The 22,660-nt window shown below is 40.7% G+C and overlaps 2 protein-coding genes across 2 annotated transcripts in view; one reads left to right on the forward strand and one right to left on the reverse strand.

Moving 5' to 3' along the window:
• The window catches only part of LOC148502490 (uncharacterized), a 222,115-nt gene that overhangs the window by 129,036 nt on the left and 70,419 nt on the right, over positions 1-22,660 (reverse strand). Inside the window, exon 8 of the mRNA XM_088449763.1 lies at positions 20,231-21,055. Within this exon, the coding sequence (XP_088305889.1) occupies positions 20,231-21,055 (825 nt within the window). The remainder of the gene's footprint in view (positions 1-20,230; positions 21,056-22,660) is intronic.
• LOC148502492 (uncharacterized) overlaps positions 1-22,660 on the forward strand; it is a 244,045-nt gene that overhangs the window by 99,951 nt on the left and 121,434 nt on the right. The window lies entirely within an intron of this gene.

Raw genomic sequence — 22,660 nt, forward strand, 5'->3', positions numbered from 1 at the left:
CCGTGTATAGTTTAGTAATACCGGGGTTCCTGTGTAGTGTATAGCAATACCAAGGTTCCTGTGTAGTGTATAATATAGTAATACCAGGGTTCCCGTGTAGTACTTAGTATAGTAATACCGGCGTTCTCGTGTAGTGTATAGTAATACCGGGGTTCCCGTGTAGTGTATAGTAATACCAGGGTTCCCGTGTAGTGTATAATATAGTAATACCAGGGTTCTCGTTTAGTGTATAGTACAGTAATACCGGGGTTCCCGTGTAGTGTATAATAATACCGGGGTTCCCGTGTAGTGTATAGTATACTAATAACGGGGTTCCCGTGTAGTGTTTAGTATAGTAATACCGGTGTTCTCGTGTAGTGTATAGTAATACTGGGGTTCCCGTGTATAGTATAGTAATACCGGGGTTCCTGTGTAGTGTATAGCAATACCAAGGTTCCTGTGTAGTGTATAATATAGTAATACCAGGGTTCCCGTGTAGTACTTAGTATAGTAATACCGGCGTTCTCGTGTAGTGTATAGTAATACCGGGGTTCCCGTGTAGTGTATAGTAATACCAGGGTTCCCGTGTAGTGTATAATATAGTAATACCAGGGTTCTCGTTTAGTGTATAGTACAGTAATACCGGGGTTCCCGTGTAGTGTATAATAATACCGGGGTTCCCATGTAGTGTATAGTATAGTAATACGAGGGTTCCCGTGTAGTGTATAGTATAGTAATACCAGGGTTCCCGTGTAGTGTATAATATATGATATTGTGCAGCAATGAAGAAATGTATAACATGGGAGAATCCACCACACGGGATCCATAACAGCCCATATGTGGGATCATGTAATGGGTACAAGGACCTGTGTATGAGCCTATCTGATGGGTCACAGCGTCTCCCTATGTCAGTAATGTGTCTGGTCTATGTCAGTCATACAGATATAATAGGAGGAACTGTCCCTTATACATGGACTAATGTACCTGCCCCTCTGCACATTCCCCAGCTTTGGTCTGAGGACTGGAGGAGGATGCTGGGAATTGTCACTGGAACCATCTCTGGTAAATCATCTCCACATTTTCTCTGATGACAACTTAGATACTATTACTGATGTCTGCATTACAGTAAGAATTGGACATGAAGAAACCATTGATAGAGCCGATGTATTTAGCCTTGGTCACAAAACATTTAGTTTTAGACATTGGTTATGAGATATCAGTGTGTTCTGATGTCTCTACACAGGACTCCTCATGGTTATAGCCGGACTGGCTGAGCTGACCCACCGCCTCCTAATAATGGTAGGCTGGCTGTTACTGTGCTTCATGCTCAGCAGTGATCACACACTGCTCCACCACCTGTGACCCCCATGTGACTGCCCTGACTAACTCTGAGCTTAGCCAATCAGCAGTGCCCTCCATCATTGCCAGGCAGAGCTGCTCTGTAGTGACATACTGAGTGTTACCATGACATCATAGACACTTGGCTGCCGCCCAAGCTGTGTGTCTGGTGGAAGAGTCTCTGGAGTAAGTGGGTGATGGTCAGGCCGGGGGAGTCAGTGAGCCAACATTAGAACTAATATGTCGATGGTGAGGAAACATTGGAACCTCAGCCTTGTTGGGTAAACCATTGAACATTGGAACCAAGCCATCGATTGTGTGATCTGGCCACATGTATAATGCTGACATGAGAATGATGACATTAGCCATGCTCATAGTCATCATGTAGATCTGTATAATGTCACCATATTCTCCCTCGTGGCCCAGCAGCTACTTACCTGCTCCTGATGGCTGCAGCAGCTTCTGTGTCCTGGCGGTCATGTGACTTCACACCTGTGATCCTCCAGCGTTCTGGTAAGTGTCCTACTAATCCTCCATATAGTGCCTAATCAAACCTCCCCCCCACACCTTAACCCTCCCCCCTTACAGCCTAACACTATCCCCCTCACAGCTAAACCCTAACCCCCACAGCCTAACACTACCCCCTCATAGTATACCCTTATTCCACACAGATTAACTCTACCCCCACATTCTAACCTTATTCCCTACAGCTTAAACTTGAGGCCCACAGATTTACCCCCTCAGTCTAAGCCTTGTGCCCACAGCCTACTCCAACCCCCTCTAACTTAATCCTACCCCCCACAGCTTAACCTCATAGATTTACCCTACCCCCCTAAGCCTTGCACCCGCAGCCAAACGATATCCTCCCCAAAGTCTAAGTCTCACACCCACAGCCTAACCTTAGTTATTACAGTGTCCTGTATAGACAATGAAATAAATTCTTGACATTGTCCTCAGTAGCATATGAATAACAGTAATATTGCCCGATACTTTTATTCTACGCAATCCCAATACCAAATTCTTACCCAAATAGTGCAAACGTTCATAGCAAATTTAAAAAGAATTAAAGATATTATATCTTCAATGTCTAAATATACTAATATACTGCTGTTACACTGACACATATTCATTACCCATTATCATTAAAGATAAAATGAGCACAGAAAGTATATATGTGTATGTGTGTGTAACCGTGTGTGTGCATGTATGCATGTGTGTGCTGTAATAGGACCGGGGTAGGAGGTCCCTCTACTTCAGTAGATGGACACCACCAAACACACACCTGCCAGGAAATAACACACCAGTCCAGGGTTTTCATGCAAGTTAGCCGCAGCTAGTTTTTATTGTGGTATAAAAATGTAAAACAAAAATAAATGAGCACTAACTAGACAATAAATTCCTTCTTTCAAAGTGGTAGGGCCTACTGCCTTAACCATCAGGCATATGCACAGTACTTACATGTGTTACATCACAGTGTCTCTGAATAAGCCTGCTGCCTGCTCTCCCAGGTATGAGACACTGAGCCAAACCCTGACACAGCCATTTATCAGCCTCTCACAGCTGCAGTCACTAATTAGCCTGCTCCAAGGCTGAAGGCCTCAACACCTGAACCGGCCTTGTGGATGGAGCCCTCTCTTCTCTCTCACATCCACACCCCCAGGACCCATTATCGGGCTTTTACTTAAAGCCCAAACTCTAATCAACCAGACACCGATATTTCCTGGGGGTTTAAAACACATAGGTCAGAAACCTTGGACACTCATATATGCCATTTATCACTTTACCAGTGCTTCTATCAGTATATACACTCTCTAACAATATGTAACAATGTACATTGTAATCAAGCATTTGTCACATTAGTTCACTGTAACTTGCAGGAAACGAGTATAAGAAATCGGGTTCCTGCTATTTATACTTTATTACAGATTATATACAATGCAGACAGCCTCCCCTCCCCCACCCTTATCTGCAGCTGACTGACCCCCTCTCCTCTTCATCAGGGGCAGGCAGCTGTCTCCTATCACTCAGTCACAGCGGCCTCCGTGTCTTGCTGGTGCTGCTGTCACTGTGAGGCTCCTCATCGCTCTTCTCCAGCAGCACAATGTGACTGAGCACACACAGAGAGCTCATGTGCAGTGACATCACCATGTGCAGTGACATCACCATGTGAGTTAGCAGCTGAATGCCCAGTGATTGAGGTGGGGAGGTGGAGCTTGGCGGCAGATGGCAATTATATTTATTTACAGGGAATTGGGTGATCTGGCTAGTGGGTGGCTCAGTACACACCCGGACCACCCCTTAGTTTCATCTATGATGCTATAATAGCTATTATCCCAGGCTTTATTCAGTGTAATAGGGATAGATGTGGTTGTATAGATACAATGGGTTTATTATCATGGGAATAAATGGGATTATTAGCAGGGGGTGATTCCCACTTCTTACAATGAGTCTCAGGAAATGGATAACATGAGGTTAAATGTTTTTGAGGTTGATACCTCTTACCAGGCAATTGCCAGGCATCAGCCATGTGATCCACCAGCTGATCTGACAGAGGGAATACTAATGAAGACACCTCTATCTGTAAACAGGGTGTTTGGGTTTAGGGGCTGGTTCGTCATCCTCTATAACCAATGCGGATCTGACCACACGCACCAAGGCAGGGATATTAATCCCTGACTCAGGCTTTGCTTCTTGCCGAGGGGAGTCGGGGTTAGAGGCATCAGCCACCTCTCTGTCATCAGATGACATCTCAGATTCTGACAGCTGTGTGGATTGAGATGACAATACAGGACGCTTAGCTGGTCGTCCAGGTTTCTCACTCTGTAACATGGTCTGAATGGCTGCTGAGATCGTAGCCAGACTCTGAGGTAGAGAATGCATCCACCCATGGTGGAGGTCCACCCTGTAGTAATCCTACTGTGGGAATGACCACCTGCTGTGGTACAGGAGGGGTCTGCATAATCAGTGGTAGTCCCTGTGAGGGAGGGATGGGCTGCTGTGGTACCCATATAGGAGGAACAACAGCCGGGACTGCCAGGCAGTCCACAATGGAGGCCACATTCTGAGAAAACACCTCCCAAGGGGGCTCCTGTACTGATGTCGGAGGGTTGGAGGCACATGGTGGGTTATAACACCTCATACATAACCCATCCCGAACCACAACCTCCTCACTGAAAACCGCAATACATAATCTGCAAGATTGCAGCATAGGTACAGTAATGTGTTCATTACCGTTGTCAGACATGTCCGCAGGGTAAATGATGCACAATAGCGCACTGGGTAGAAAGCGACCACGAGTATGTATAAATACTAACGGAGCAATATACTGGTCCTGTCTTACACATGAGTAAGCTGCAGGAACCTGTTGCCAAAATATGGCACAGTGCAGCACACAACAGTATGTGACAGACCTCAGATATATTGAGTTTTTTTATATATATATATATATATGTGTGTGTATATGTGTCTGTATATATCTATATTTACCTTTGTGTATATAGGTACATGTGTTTGTGGTTTTTACATGAAATGTGGAGGCACAAGTTCATATCATTGTGACTTGAAATAGTATTTGTATATGTGTCTTCTATTTGTATGTGTGTATATATATATATATATAATATAATACATACACACACAAACACAATGACCCGTTATAAGTATATGTACCCTTCAGAAACAATAATATATTTAGCTACTCATGTATTGTTTTTTAATAAAATATGTGTATGTTTGCTGGTATTTTCTGTGTACAAAATAAAATATATGATTGTAAAAACTGTGTAAATCATATTTATTTCATTATTTTCTTTTTTCCTCCAAAATTTGGGGGAATACATATCTATTTAAAAATATATATATTTTTTGGAACAAAATCTGGCAGCAGTTATAAATGTTAATGGAACAACCGTATGTGTGCTAGCTGAAAAGTGTGGGGGGGATGATTAGTGCTAGGGGGGTGAGAAGAGGTGGTGCTGAGGTGAGTTAGGGGGTTTGATGGAGGGGACACTACTGTGCGCATGCAAATTTTTTGGTAAAAGGTTTGTGATGGGGAACACTAATGTATGATGGACAAAGTTACTGGTAATTGGGTGCTGCTGGGGGATGAGCAGATAGACTTTGCCTGAGGGGTGAGAAGGGGGGACATTGCTGTAGGCTCCATGCTATATCTATAGATATATATATATATACACACACACACAATGTACATACCTGCGCATGTTGTACTATTGACCAGTGGAATGCAAGGCATCTATGAGGCCATTGTGTGTAAATAAATATATATATATATATATATATATATATATATATACACACACACACAATGCCCACATAGGTACCCTGCATTCCACTGGTTAATAGTACAACATGCCCAGGTATGTACATGTATGTATATATATATATAACACAAAAACACACAATGCACATACATACCTTGCCATGTTATACTATTGACCAGTGGATGCAGGGTACCTATGTGGGCATTGTGTGTGTGTGTAAATATATACATACATATACACACGCACACACACACACACACACACACTACCGTTCAAAAGTTTGGGGTCACCCCAGACAATTTCGTGGTTTACATGAAAACTGACTTTTATTTATCAATGAGTTGCAAAATGAATAGAACATATAGTCAAGACATTGGCAAGGTTAAAAATAATGATTTTTATTTGAAATAATAATTTTGTCCTTCAAACTTTGCTTTAGTCAAAGAATGCTCATTTTGCAACAATTACAGCATTGCAGACCATTGGCATTCTAGCTGTTAATTTGTTGAGGTAATCTGAAGAAATTTCACCCCACGCTTCCTGAAGCACCTCCCACAAGTTGGATTGGCTTGAATGGCACTTCTTGTGTACCATATGGTCAAGCTACTCCCTCAACAGCTCAATGGGGTTGAAATCTGGTGACTGCACTGGCCATGCCATTACAGACAATACCAGCTGCCTGCTTCTTCCCTAAATAGTTCTTGCATAATTTGGAGGTGTGCTTTGGGTCATTGTCCTGTTGAAGGTGGAAATTGGCTCCAATCAAGCACTGTCAACAGGGTATGGCATGGCGTTTCAAAATGGAGTGATAGCCTTCCTTATTCAAAGTCCCTTTTATCTTTTACAAATCTCCCACTTTACCAGCACCAAAGCAGCCCCAGACCATCACATTACCTCACCATTCTTGACAGATGGCGTCAGGCACTCTTCCAGCATCTTTTCACATGTTCTGCGTCTCACAAATGTTCTTCTGTGTGATCCAAACACCTCAAACTTTGATTCGTCTGTCCATAACACTTTTTTCCAATCTTCCTCTGTGCAATGTCTGTTGGCCAGTCTTAGATATGGCTTTTTCTTTGCAACTCTGCCTAGAAGTCGCCTCTTCACTGTAGATGTTGACACTGGCATTTTGCGGGTACCATTTAATGAAGCTGCCAGTTGAGGACTTGTGAGGCATCTATTTCTCAAACTAGAGACTCTAATGTACTTGTCTTTTTGCACAGTTGTGCACCGGGGGCCTCCCATTTCTCTTTCTACTCTGGTTAAAGCCTGTTTGTGCTGTTCTCTAAAGGGAGTAGTACACACCGTTGTAGGAAATGTTCAGTTTCTTGGCAATTTCTCGCATGGAATAGCCTTCATTTCTAAGAACAAGAATAGACTGTCGAGTTTCAAATGAAAGTTCTCTTTTTCTGGCCATTTGGAGAGTATAATCAAACCCGCAAATGTGATTGCCTCAGATACTCAACTAGCTCAAAGGAAGGCTAGTTTTATAGCTTCTCTAACGAGCAAACCCGTTTTCAGCTGTGCTAACATAATAGCACAAGGGTTTTCTAATCATCCATTAGTCTTCTAACGCGCTTAGCAAACACAATGTACCATTAGAACACTGGAGTGATGGTTGCTGGAAATGGGCCTCTATACACCTATGTAGACATTCCTTTAAAAACCAAATGTTTGCAGCTAGTATAGTCATTTACCACATTAACAATGTATAGAGTGTATTTATGATTTATTTAATGTTATCTTCATTGAAAAAAACAGTGCTTTTCTTTAAAAAATAAGGACATTTCTAAGTGACCCCAAACTTTTGAACGGTAGTGTATATATATTGAAAGATAGAAGGGTGGAGAGTGAGCACTTCCTAGTGCAATATTATTACATTTTGGCAACCTTCACCAAATATGATCACCCTCTATGTGAGTGGGGGTGTACCTCATTAAGTGGAATACACCACTTATATGTTAGCATAAGCAACCAAGGGAGTCCTTAAAGCAATGGTTCCTGGACACAACTCAATGTCTCACTTCATTAAAACATGATGTACATGTATAGAAGGGAAAAAAGAACCATAGTGTAATACTACACAACAAGTTTATTACACATAAAAAACAATTTAAATGCCTGTAGAAAGAAAAAAAGTCAACAAGGCTTATCTGTCGATAAGTATCGTCACACATATCACTGGGAGGATCTCATCTGTCAGATCATTCACCACCTCAATGCGTTTCGTCCATATATAATCTTGGGGACTTCATCAGGAGGATAAGTAGTGCCAGTATTAGTGGTCTATAAATACCCTAAAGTATTAACCTAATTAGTGGGCATGTGTACCGCCAAAGGCGGCTCCGTGGTTTGTGTTCCACCGACCAGGAAGTCACCTGGAAGTGAGTTCCACCTACCGGAAATGCACACTCAGCTCCCGTGTATCTTCTCACTCCTGCTACTTTAGGAGTTCACCCTGGCGTTTCCCCTACTTGAGGAGTGAACCAGTGCTCTGGAGCAGCTGACACGGTCAATGCCTTCAGCTCCAGGCACCATGTCACATCCCAACAGTGCTAATATTAGTCAGGTAGTAGATGGTAGTTAATGGAGTATTAAAAAGACCACAATAGTTTAAAGTGCATCAGTAGATCAATCCCATAAATAATTTAAAAACAATTACAACATTAAAACAACTTCTAAAAATGACAATATATATGGAAACAAATAAGTTAGAACTAATAAAAGAATCAAAATACAAACTGGATTAAAAAGTAAATTAAAAAAGGAGCAATTTCATAGTTATCATTTAGTCCATTGGGAGCTAGAGTGTTCAATGTATATATCCAGAACATCTCTCTTTTCGATAATTATCTATATCGCCTCCTCTCTCACCCATTTCCACATGCTCTATAGCTTTAAATTTCAAACCATCTATATCAGTTATGGACTAATTTAAAATGTCTGGGAACACTATGGTTATCCAATTTGTTTTTAATACTACGCACATGCTCTTGTATTCTCATTTTAAAGGGTCTTTTTGTTTTACCAACATATTTTAGCTTACAGGGATATTCTAAAACATATATCACCCATGTGGTTATACAATTCATGTATTCCTTAATCAAAAAGCTTTTAGAATCATTAAAATTCATAAAAGACTTGGTAATGGGGTGCACAAATCTACAGATATTTCAATGACCACACTTAAAAAAGCCTTTTCATTGGTTCTCCCATATACTCATATTTTTGGGAGTCTTCATTTTTAATTGGCTAGGTGCAAGTATGCTTTTTAAGTTTTAGCCTTTTTGAAAACCACTTTGGGTTTGTCTGGTAGGATGGTATTTAGAACCCCATCAATTTTTAAAATACCCCAGTGTTTCATTAGAATATTGCATATGTTTTTTTAATCTCTATTAAATGGGGTGATGAATAGGACTTCTTTGTCTTTATCACACTTCTCTTTATATCTTAAGAGTTCTGACCTGTTGGTATTTCTAGTTCTGGTAATGGATTCCCTAAGGAGGTCCTTAGGGTAGCCCCTTTCCCTAAATCTACTTGAGTATTCCTCAAGTTGTTCCTCACATTTATCCTATATGCTACAATTTTGCTTCACTCTGCAAAATTGTGAGAATGGTATGTTGGTTTTCCATTTTAAAGCATGGCCACTATCAAAGTGCACATAAGAGTTGGTATCTACTGACTTTACAAAACTTTTCGTGTGGACTCCAGTCTCAGTATTCATCAATATCATGTCCAGATATTCAATTTGGTGATCATCAAACTTGTATGTGAAAGATAAATTATAGTTATTGCCCTTAATAAATTCCATAAACTCTTCAAATTTCAATCTAGTACCTTTTCATACAATTAAAATGTAATCGATGTATTGTTGATATAAAACAATATTATCTCTAAAAGTAGTAGTACCATATATAAAAACATTTTCCCAGCTGCCCATATGTAAGTTGGCAAAGCTGGGTGCAAATATAGTCCCCATCGCAGTTCCACAGACTTGTAAATAAAAATAGTTAAAAAATTTAAAATAATTATGTTTCAATATAAAATCTATGAGAGTACAAATAAAATCTTTATGATATTCACTTAGTTACAATTCACAAGAAACTCTTTGCATGATTCAATACCTCTCATATGGTCAATCATTGTATATAATGATTGGACATCAATGGTTACCCAGTGATAATCATCCTCCCAGGCAAAATTTTCCAATAGTAATATGGTCATGGTATCTTTGGTGTAAGACTTTAACCTATAAACATATTTACTCAAAAAAATCTCAATGTATTCTGAGATACGTGCCGTAAGAGAGTCAATGCCCGCCACTATAGGTCTCCCTGGGGGATTTATTAAACGTTTATGATTTTAGGGAGAAAATAGAATATGGGTATCGCTGGGTTATTTTTTACCAGGTATTGAAATTCATCTTTATTTATGAGCTCTTGTCTTAGTGCATCCACTAGAATCACTCTTAGTTCTTCCACAAAATTAGATGTAGGATCCCCATCAAGTTTAATATATGAGGAGACGTCATCTAACAATCTATGGCCCTGAATCTCATAATCCTCTCTATTCATTATCACCAGGCCTCCGCCTTTATCTGCCTGTTTCAGTATTAACCCCTCATTACTTCTTAGCTTTTTTTAGAGCATTTTTCTCACAAGTAGTCAAATTATTTTGAGTTTTTGCGCCATGAAGGGTATCGTCTACCTCACATAAATATTTTTTCACTGATTGGTAGAACATTTCAATTTGACTACTTCTTGATTCTAAAGGATAATATTTTGAGGGCAACTTAAGGCCAGACTTAGAAAGGGTGTACGTATTAATCTCTACTAATGTCTCTTTTTTTGTAAAGTGTCTCTTTAATGTGAGCTTTCTAATAAATTTATTTAGGTCAATAAACAATTGGAAGTTATTAGACTGCAGTCAGGGCGAAAGAGGCCTTTATTAAGTGAGCTCGTGTGATGAGAGGTTAAATATATACACACACACATATATACGTATACACACACACACACACAATGCCCACATAGGTACCCTGCATTCCACTGGTCAATAGCAGAACATGGCCAGGTATGTACATTTTATATATATGTATATATACATATACACACATATACATACACACACACACACACATATATACGTATACACACACACACACACAATGCCCACATAGGTACCCTGCATTCCACTGGTCAATAGCAGAACATGGCCAGGTATGTACATTTTATATATATGTATATATACATATATACACACATACATACACACACACACAAACACAATGTACATACCTGGCCATGTTATACTATTGACCAGTGGAATGCAGGGTACCTATGTGGGCATTTGTGTGCGTGTGTGTAAATTATTATATATATTATATTTATATATATATATATATTTATATATATATATATATATATATATGCACACACACAAAACACAAAGTACATGCCTGGGCATGTTATACTATTGACCAGTGGAGTGCAGAGCACCTATGTGGGCATTGTGCGTGTGTGTATATATACACACACACATAGACAATGTCCACATAGGTGCTCGCCATTCCGCTTGTCAACAGTACAACAGAATCAGGTTGAGACTTTGGCTGTGTAGACACCGTACAATAAACTGTCAGATTTTTTTTTTTTTAAACACTTTATTTATTAAAGCAATGCATATTATCAAACAGTACACAAAATAGTCAAGAAAAATAATGATAAATGTTAGTACAAATTGTGTCTTATCAGAAATACACTAGATAAGTCAAATATTGTATAACAAACACTGTTTCTGACATTGTACCTTCATAAAAAGGGAAACATTCAAGTTTCACAGACAGTACAAAAAAGAATAAAAAAAAATACATTTCAAGAAAGAAATATAACAAAAGATGTCTTTGTTAGTTCGCCTATCTCCACCCCCACTTTTCCTCCTCGAGCAATACCCTTGAAATTTTGTCTGTAAATTAATATCTATAATCCATATTTACAAAACTATTGGAGGATCGTTATCCACCATACGATGCATGAACCAAGTAGTATTTGAAAATGAGTTACATATCTGTGTCTTAACAGCTGTAGAAAGGCTTACAATGTAACTCTCCCAAACTGCGAAGAAACGTTAAACCTGTGTCTCCTTTTCCAAAGTAGCTCCTACCCACTCCATTCTAAAGAGATAGAACAGTTTAGCTTTGAAAAGACTCATAGGAGGTGGCTCCGGTTTAATTCAGCTCTGCAGGATGGATTTCCTTGCCGCGGTACTCACTGCCAACAATAGTTTACGGCTTCCTCTTGTTATACGCAAATCACTGGAAATAATCCCAAACAGTGCCCACTCTGGACTGAGAGGTAAATAATTGATTAAATGTGTTACTGAATATGAATGAACATCAATCCAAAATTTACGTATTATAGGGCAATCCCAAAGGCAGTGTTTTAGGTCTGCCCGGGGATTTCCACATTTAAAACAATGATGCGAATCAGATAAACCAATCAAAAATCTCCTATGTGGGGAAAGATACGTTCTGTGTAATATGTTAAGGAACATTTCCGTATACATAACGGAAGGGAATGATCTACAGGCTTTGTAATGTGCGTCTAGCAATTCATCCACCCGCAGACTCGGAACCTGGGAGGTCCAAACCACAATACCTCTCTGAGATTTGGTGTGATCTAACGAGCTTCGAAGCCAATTATAAGCTGAAGAAATTGCCCCTTTATTCTGAGATCGTTGCCTCAGCATCACATCCAGTAAACTATCCCAGTCAGCAGAAGAAAAACGTCTTAGTACCAGACTGACATAGTGCTGTGCCAGTAAAAATGCTACAGGGTATCCAGTTGTCACTGGATATTTTTCAGACATCTCTTGGAACGTGAGGGGTCGGTGGGCCTCCATATTTACCATGCATCCTATACTGGTCACTCCGCCTACTCTCCAGATAGTAAAAGGGTATCCAGCTTGCCCTTCCTGAAAATCAGGATTTGATATCAATGGGAGAAATAATGTGTTATGAGCGTTTAAATTATATTTGTGGCGTGTGATGCACCATAATTTTCTGACAGACCATAGTAAAGGGTTATCTCGATATTGGGGTAAAATTTCTTGATCATATAAATGCAAGAAAGATATTAGATCGCCCCCCTGAAGAAATTCTCTTTCCAGAGAGGTAACTGCATAGTTATCATGACAATGTAGCCAATCTTTGAGATATCTAAGATGAGCCGCCTGGCAATACAACTGGACATCTGGAAAATTAATTCCCCCATTAGTTACAGTTTGTTGCAACTTTATAAGCCCAATACGGGGACGCTTACCCCTCCATATGAATTTCCGAAATAAGAAATTAAGTTGTTGGGTGTCTTTGAGTGTCAACATTAAAGGTAAAACTTGGATCAAATATAACAATCTAGGGAATGACACCATCTTGATTAAATATGCCCTGCCTATATAGGATAGTGGCAATGCCTTCCAGCCCTCCAGCTCACCAGACACCCCTCGGATAGCAGATGTGTAGTTTAGTTCATACAGAAGACTTGGCCTCCGTGGTATAACAATACCTAAATAGGTTATAAAGTCCGATCTCCATTTTAGTTCAGCCTCCCCCAAACCATTTACCAGAAAGTTTCCGGAACCCAGTCGAAGTGCTACCGACTTTGACCAATTAACTTGGAATCCCGAGCAGTCTCCAAATTGCTTTAAAATATGAAATATTTTAGGTAGTGACTGCTGGGTTTGATATATAAAGCAGAATATCATCTGCAAAGGCAGTGAGTTTAATTTCTTTATTTCCTATCTTAATCCCGTGGAAGTCCAAGTCATTATGCAAAAGACGTAACAAGGGATCTATCACCAGATTAAATAGAATTGGAGACAGGGGACAACCCTGACGAGTTCCTCGAAACATAGTAATTGGCGCACTGTTGTGGCCGTTGATTTGTAGGATGTTAGTTGGCGAGGCATATAGGTAATGAATTAGGTCAATAAACAAAGAGGGAAGGTTTCTAGCTCTAAGCACCGAATATAGATGTGGCCAAAGAACTGTGTCAAAAGCTTTTGATGTGTCTAAACTCAGTAGTATATTTTTAGAAGCATGTGACTGTGAAGAGGCAATTGTTGCCGCTATGGCTGAGCGTATGCCTTTAACAGAGTGCGTGTTTCGCACAAATCCTAGTTGATGTACCGTTAGTATTTGGGGGAGTATGTTTTGTAATCTGTCTGCCATAAGTTTTGCAAATATTTTTATATCCGAATTAAGCAGCGTTATTGGTCTGTATGTATCTATTTCCTGGGGGTTTCGATTGGGCTTGGGGATCAATATAGTATAAGCAGAGTTAAAATAGGGAAAGGGTGTATGGCTCTGCAGGATATTATTGAATAGCTCTTCTAAAGTAGGGGTTATGTGTGGTTGGAGTATCTTGTAAAACTCATTTGACAGCCCATCCGGGCCTGGGGACTTATGGAGATGTAGCTGAGAAATAGCCGAACTAACTTCTAAAAGCGTAACTGGCAAACTGAGCGATTCAGACTGCTCTACGGATATGCTAGGTAAATGTGCGTCTTGCATTATTCGGCTATGATGGTCTGCATCAAACGGAAGAGTTGAATATAAGGTACTAAAATAACTTTCAAATTGTTCCAGAATGTTCTTGGAATCAGTCAATATTTGATTAGTTTGGGGGTGACGTATCGCCGTTATATATCGTTTATATGTCTTACTTTTGGACATTGTTGCTAAGAGGCGACCAGTCTTATTGCCCCATTTATAATATTTAAATTTAGAGAAAACTAAATTCCGTAGGGCTTGTGACAATAAAAAATCATTTAATAGCTGTTGGGCTTCGGTGTACCTAACTAACGTCTCGTCACATGGGTTAGCCATATGATTTTGTAAGGCCAAATTCAATGAGTTATGTAGTGCGAGGTAGTCAGCATTTGACTTTTTTTTTAATCGGGATACATAGTCTATAATGTGGCCTCTCAAGACGGTTTTTGATGTGCCCCAGAATAAAGTGGGAGTATCCCAGTGTTCTATGGTGTCATCTACAAACAACATCCATTTATCAGTCAGAAATTGTTTGAAATCAGCTGATTGATACAGATAACTGGGAAAGTGACATCCTCTCTGCCCTCCCGCCTGCCGTGCTCTTTCCATGGTCACTGATATAGGAGCATGGTCTGAAACAACAATATTCAAAAGGTCCGTTTCTCCCACCCGTGTAACTAAGGAATCAGATATTAAGATGAGATCTATCCTAGACCAGGACTTATGAACCCCTGAGTAAAACGTAAAGGATTTATCAGTTGGATTGAGAAGGCGCCAAATATCAGTGAGCTGGAGGGCTGAGCGGAGAAGCTGAATCTGTTTCCAAACTGGGGAGTTTGGATTACGTGGAACAGGTTGTTTATCTATAAAGGGGTTATCTACAAAATTAAAGTCACCACCCATAATGATAGGATAATTGTTCCTTTGAACCAGGAAATGGGTAAAATCTTGGAGGAATTCGGAGGTTGCAACATTAGGAGCGTATATATTAATTAAAGTATATTTGAAACCCCAGATTTCTACATCTAGTAGAAGATATCTACCATTAGGATCTGATACAGTATTTAAAATGGTGAATTGGAGATCTCTATGGAATAGAATCGCCACTCCCCTAGCTTTCCGTTGGTAGTCCGCTGAAATACATTGATCCAGCCAAGGAGCCTTTAGGGACGATGCACTTCCTGCCAGCCAGTGTGTTTCCTGAAGAAACATTACTTGTGGGCGAAGTTTTTTAAGATGAGAGACCACTTTTTTACGTTTGATTGGAGAGTTAAGACCCCCCACGTTCCAAGAAACTATCCCAAAATATTTGTCAGAGCAGGAGGACAGAACTCCAGGATTTGTTATAGCTGCACTAGCCAATTCCCTGACGTGGGTGGGTGTGTTGAATCAGAGATATCATAAGAACCACCTCCTCCCAGTCCCAGCAAGCAGGGAGGTTGAGGTGTGTGTATATTCTGCAGTTTAAACAAGATAATCTCATCATAAGGGGGGGGAAGGCCAGCCAGACACCTTTATAGATTAACTTAGAAAACATACATTGCTTTATCCATCTTTTTCTCAAATTTTCCATTATTATCCAAAACCAAGCGAGCACCAATAAACACATTGGCGGTCGCAGAACATAACTTGAAATAAATTGTTTATATTTGTTCTCTATCATATTCCAGATTTGTAAAAGTAACAAATCCCAAGTATCTTATTATAGTACAGATACATTAAATCTATGAACTACACCAGGTAAATTAGATAAATTCAATCAATCGTGTGGAGGATTGTCTTGTCGTCTGAACATACGTGAGACATGTTCTTTAACTTGATTCGAATCAGTAAAGAACAACGTACGGCCGTTATTCTGGAATCTTGAGTTTCGCTGGATACATTAAAGCAAAACGTGTGTTATGAACATGTAATATCTTACAGACCTCCGAAAACTCTCTACGTTTCTGAGAAACGGATGCCGAAAAATCTTGAAATATCAAGATACGATCCCCGTTAACCAGTAACTGAGAAACTTTGCGATAAGCACGCAAAATGTGTTCCTTCATCCTATAGTCCAGGAATCTCGCAATAACTGGTCTGGGTCTGCCTGCTACATCCTGTCTTTCTGGGCCAATTCGATGAGCCCTGTCAATATGAGAAAGCAACGTGGCATCTGGGATGTCAAGTGTTCCTATCACTGAGGTAATAATGTATTCCGATAGCTGCGAATCCCGTATTTTTGGTGGAATTCCGATAAACCGGAGATTATTTCTCCTGTGTCTATTCTCCAGATCATCTATTTTGGCCTGCATGGCTTGAACAGAATTTGTTAATGTGTCTGAAGAATTTTGGAGCGTATGAGTCTGGTCCTCTGTATCACTCACTCTTTGCTCCAGTGTGTTAATTCTAGTTGTGTTTGCCTCTATTTTAGTAAGAGCCGTATCAAATAATGTTTTCAAGTTTTTTTTCAATTTTTTCTATTTGGGGCATTATCAGTTTGGAAATCTCCTGAACCATTTCCGTAATTGATGAATAGCCGATGTTTCCTCCCCAGTAGGGGTAGGTGGAGGCTGGGATTTCCCAGTGGATTTGCCAGATCTATTCATTCTAGTATTTGTATTAGATTGGGGAGTTTTATTTGAAGTATTTTTATGGACGTATTTGTCCATATCCAAGCACACAGAAACAAGACAGTAACATTTATAGTTGTCCTACGCAGCCAATACAGTATTTGGCAATAGTTAGTTTAAAGGATTCATAGACTTACAATGCAAGAATTAGGGGGTTGAAGCTACTCGGATTTGTACAATAAAGCTATAACCATAGTAATCACATTGTGGTTGTTAGTTTAGATTGTATCATATACATTGTTGACAGCAGCAGTTGTATGGTCACTTCTTAGAATGAACACAAAAATTGTAAAAATGGGCACAGTGTAGTGCGTCTCAAATAAAACTACCATATATCAGCAGCCAACAATTCTGCATTAGCCCAGTACAACCTATATGTAATTATGCAAATATCACAGAGAAAAAAAAAACAGTACAATGTATTATAGCATCAGGAAAACACATCGCATTTGTAAAGTTTCTCCACACAAAATATTCGGAGCGTTGAATGCTTTCAACAAAACTCTTTGAGTAAAGTGCTAGCACCAGAGGGGGGGGGGGAACGCAAGGAAGACAATGCCAAGGGTCACAAACAGGTGACAGGACTGGTCATCTCTGACAAGCCAGGCCAGAATATTCAGTGACCTATATCACAGGCATTGGTCACTAGAGTCACCTAGGCAGGTAAGTCAGAGCGCTAGGCAGCGCATGCGGTACCTGACCCCCGACTTCAGCTGCAATCTCCGGGACGATCCCCAGCAGCTCTGCAGGATGGCAGAGGCGCAGCGGCTCCACAGCTCTCCACAGCTCCCTGAACAAGGCAGTTGGCACAGAAGATTGGTCAATTTGCAGATAAGGAGCCGCTCCTCCACATCTACGGCTGGCACATCAGGTAAGGGCAACCGGGAGAAGACGTCTCCAGCGTCCGCAGCCTCAGTCAGTGGATGGCAGCACCACCCCCACCTGGAGTCAGCAGGTCCACAGCGGGCGTACACAGCAGTAGGCAGCCGCCGAATCAGCAATAGGTGGTGTCTCTCCCGCAGGCCAGGGGCGGTATGTCACAGAATGCCCACCGGGAGCAGGCAGCGCTTGTCCGCGCTGAAGGTCCTGTCGGCTCCAAGAGGACCCCGTTAGCCCTGTTTAGTTCCAGCAATGCCGAGTCTGCAGCAAATTAGCGGACAGCAGGTAAGAGACTTCCCAAGCGTTGAAGTCCCACAAGGGAAACCCTTCTGGTTGTCAGGGTGTGTTCGCGCCAAGCAGGCTCCCGGCGTTCATGTAGGCCATTGAATTAATGGCTGGATTCCGGGGAAAATACTTTAGGCTCCCTGACAATATAGGTATCCCTGGATTCCTCAGGTGAAGAGGGATATCATAGTGAACACAGCTAGGCTCAATTCTGTGTTTCGTGCCCTGATGTTTCAGGATTCACTGTCCTTCACAGGGAGCCAAGTTAAAACGCGGCCATACTTGATGCCCCGCCCACCGGAAGTCTCCCCATGAAATAATTTAATGTTATCAATACGCTTAATAAAGGTGCCCCTTAGAACTGCCTTAAAGGAATCCCAAAGGAGAGAAACATCAGTACATGAGGCATTATCCACACGATAGAAAACCCAAGCAGCTTCACATTCAGAGCCGGCACCCACTAGGTCTAGCCAGAATGGGTTAAGTTTCCAAAAGCAGGCACCGTCCGAAAGGGAGGAACCAATACTAATGCACAGAGGAGAGTGGTCGGAGACACCCCTCGACAAATAATCAACTACAGAAACTCTGGGAACCAAAATAGGTGAAATAAAAACCATTTCAATACGTGACAAAGAGGACTGACAGGAAAAGGTAGAGGGATAGCGGACACACCAGACATCCAACCAGCCCAATACAGCAATCAGCACTCTCAATGCGGGATTCCAATGAAAGATATGAACACAGTGTTAAAATATATCTCTGATCCTGTATATTGAGCAGATGGTATAGGACCTAGGACTCCTTCCACTATATCCAAGGTTTTGAGATTTCAAGCAGCCATATGAATAGTCGGTACAATTGGTTTCAACAGTCTTTAGCATCCAAAGTGCAAATTGAATAAGCTGTTAATAATCCACCTGCATTTTGTTCTGGCGCTGCACTCAGTCCTGGAAAGGTTGTGGGGGTCCAAAGTAAAGTCCAATGTTAGCAGGATTCCCAGAGCAATCACCTCAATGCGTTTCACTAGGCAAGAGGCACCTAGCTTCCTCAGGAGTATGTGCATTGGTTCATATTGTTGGGGTAGTTAAATACCCAGGAGTAATTAGTTAATTAATAACACATGTAGTAGCAATAAAATTAATAAATGAAAAGAAAAAATTCCATCAAACACATTTAATAAAAAAAGGCTTAAACAAAGCTAAGATTAGGCAATCCCACTTACCCGTAAATGGTGTAGGGAAAATGTATCTTGATCAGAATCTATATTGTACAATTAACGGCAATGCAATCATGTGATAACCTAGTGTCACATGATCGCATGCCATATTCTCATTGGTTAGACAGAAATGACACCCATAGACCACATATTTCTAAATTCCTGGGCTCCATCATATAGTGTATACCCAGGGGTAATTATCCGGAACACGTCACCTTATTGGCGGGGATATACACTATATGATGGAGTCCAGAAATTTAGAAATGTGTGGTCTATGGGTGTCATTTCTGTCTAACCAATGAGAATACGGCATGCAGAAAAAAATACAGGTGGATTATTAACAGCTTATTCAATTTGCTCTTTGGATGCTAAAGACTGTGTTAAAACCAATTGTACTGACTATTCATATGGGCTGCTTGAAATCTCAAAACCTTGGATATAGTGGAAGGAGTCCTAGGTCCTATACCATCTGCTCAATATACAGGATCAGAGATATATTTTAACACTGTGTTCATATCTTTCATTGGAATCCCACATTGAGAGTGCTGATCATTCATTCAACCATTATCATGTGTGGCATTTACTGTTTTACTCTTGTTTTTTTATAATAAATGAAATTTTCATTATTTAAAGATCACCGTCCATCTTTTTTAGCGCTGGTTCTTTTGTGTTTTACTGTGATTGATTTCAGGGTGTGACTATCCCTGTACCAGCCGCTTTTGTGTCAGCGCATCCCAATCAATTTTTTCTTGGTGTATGCAATTCATTTAGATAAAGGGCACTGGGAAGGGGGTAAAGAAATAATTAACTTTCTCCAATGGTCTATGGAAGGATCCATTACATTATTAAAGTCACCCAGGGAAATAACAGGAGTAGAGGGAGAAAGTGCAACAAAAGGTAGCAGCCTTACGTAAAGACCTCAATAACTCAGTGAAGTCCATACACAATGGAGTATACACGCTGTAAATGTATTCATGCTGGCTTTTATTATTTACATTATAATATACACAGCTTTTTCAATAATTATTATTGATACCCGTTTCATGTATATTAGCTGACTGAAATTGAATTTCTCATGTGTGACATCTCTGATGTGTAACAATATGCGATTTCTGTGTAAAACATTTCCCACACTCAGAACATGGAAATGGTTTCTTACCTGTGTGACTTTTCCGATGTGTAACAAGAGCTGATTTCTGTATAAAACGTTTCCCACACTCAGAGCATGGAAATGGTTTCTCGCCTGTGTGACTTCTCTGATGTGTAACAAGATTTGATTTCTGTGTAAAACATTTCCCACACTCAGAACATGGAAATGGTTTCTCACCTGTGTGACGTCTCTGATGTGTAACAAGATCTGATTTCAGTGTAAAACATTTCCCACACTCAGAGCATGGAAATGGTTTCTCACCTGTGTGACGTCTCTGATGCGTAACAAGATCTGATTTCTGTGCAAAACATTTCCCACACTCAGGACATGGAAATGGTTTCTCACCTGTGTGACGTCTCTGATGTGTAACAAGATCTGATTTCAGTGTAAAACATTTCCCACACTCAGAGCATGGAAATGGTTTCTCACCTGTGTGACGTCTCTGATGCGTAACAAGATCTGATTTCTGTGCAAAACATTTCCCACACTCAGAACATGGAAATGGTTTCTCACCTGTGTGACGTCTCTGATGCGTAACAAGATCTGATTTCAGTGTAAAACATTTCCCACACTCAGAGCATGGAAATGGTTTCTCACCTGTGTGACGTCTCTGATGTGTAACAAGATGTGATTTCTGTGTAAAACATTTACCACACTCAGAACATGGAAATGGTTTCTCACCTGTGTGATGTCTCTGATGTCTAACAAGTTCTGATTTCTGTGCAAAACATTTCCCACACTCAGGACATGGAAATGGTTTCTCACCTGAGTGAATTTTTTGATGTCTAACAAAAACTGAGTGACGTATAGAACTTTTACAAGATTCAGAACAAGATAATAGCGTATCACCTTTATGAGCTGTACTGTGTATAACAAGATCTGAATTATCAGGAGAATGTTCTTCATGATTAGAGGGATCAGATGATATATCCGTACTGTGAAGTGTTGGATGTATATTTAGGGTAATGGGAGTTTCTCCTGGAAAATCTTGTGTGATGTTCTCATCTTCTATTTTAAAATCTGGCGACACGATGAGATCTCCCTCTGAGATATTCCTGCTTGTGTGTTCATCTACAGGAAACAAATGAGAATAGACATAAATGTTTACATTGAGGAGCAAATGTTCATGGATGTTTCAGCGCTTTCTTATACTTAACATGTCTTAGAATGAGCTGATCGTCTTCCTACCATGTGGAGTCCCCTCACCTCCCTCAATTTTACTATCCATCGACAACCTTTCCATCTCTTCTATCCCACAAGTCTGAAGTCTTGGAGATATCCTTTAATGCCCGCATTAAGTTCCTTTTACAGTCTTGTCAGTTCTATCTTTAAAATATCTCCAGGATCAGCCCCTCTCTCACCCTAGAGGCACCTAAGGCCCTCATCCACTCACTGTACATCTTTAGACTCTTCTACTGCAACTTACACCTATGTGGCCTCCCCAACTCCCACCTCTCTCCCCTCCAATCTGTCCTGGCTCATCATCTCCAAAATAACAGCTTCAGTCTCCCCTACAGGCCCAACACTTGTTCCCTACCCATGTGAGAACCCAATTCAAACTCACCTAAAATGCCCTCAACCAATCATCTCCCCCCTACTTCTCCATTTCCCTCCAGACTACCACCGCCCACTTTGTTCTGCCAAGAACTGGTGCCTCTCCTCCCAACTAATTACATCCTCCCACTCCTGCCTCCAGGACTTTACCTGTGCTGCTCCCCACCCCTGGTACTCTCACCTACTGACTCTCCTAAGCTTCACAAACTCTGTAGATCTACTTCTTTACTAAAGCTTTCCTGCTCTCATCTTCACCCACCTCTGTATGCTCCTTCCTCACTATGTATCCTCTAAGTGCCACCCCTGTCTGCCAGCCCCTCCACCTACAGACTGTAAGCTCTAATGAACAGGGCCCTCGTCCCTGACCTATACTAACGCCTCCTCCCCAATACTAAAAGCAGCACAGAACCATTGGGCTCAGCCCGTGCTGCTTCTGTGGCTACTGTGACTGTATAAGCTGCAGTGTTGTTATAGCTGGTGTCCCATGTGCTACAATGTTTTGTACTGTAAGTTTTCTGCACTATTCCCTTGTTAGGCTTACAATGTGTTCTGTTTATATACAGCGTAATGCAAAGCGGACTCCATATAAATAATGATTAATAATAATAATATTAGTCCATGATGTATAATTTGAATTTGCAAACAATTCTACAGCTACTTTATTACAATAACTGTACATACAGCAGATATGGCTCCTGCTGCACAGATAAAATAAAACACTACAGGATTACCAAGCAGATGGCATAGACCCAGCCATGGTGACATGTGGTGAGTAACATTCCCCAGCTACTATCATGGGAGAGGAAACCAGATAAGCCA

Source organism: Taudactylus pleione, unplaced genomic scaffold (assembly GCF_031769625.1).
Source record: "Taudactylus pleione unplaced genomic scaffold, aTauple2 ptg000495l, whole genome shotgun sequence".
In the NCBI taxonomy this organism is placed as follows: domain Eukaryota; kingdom Metazoa; phylum Chordata; class Amphibia; order Anura; family Myobatrachidae; genus Taudactylus; species Taudactylus pleione.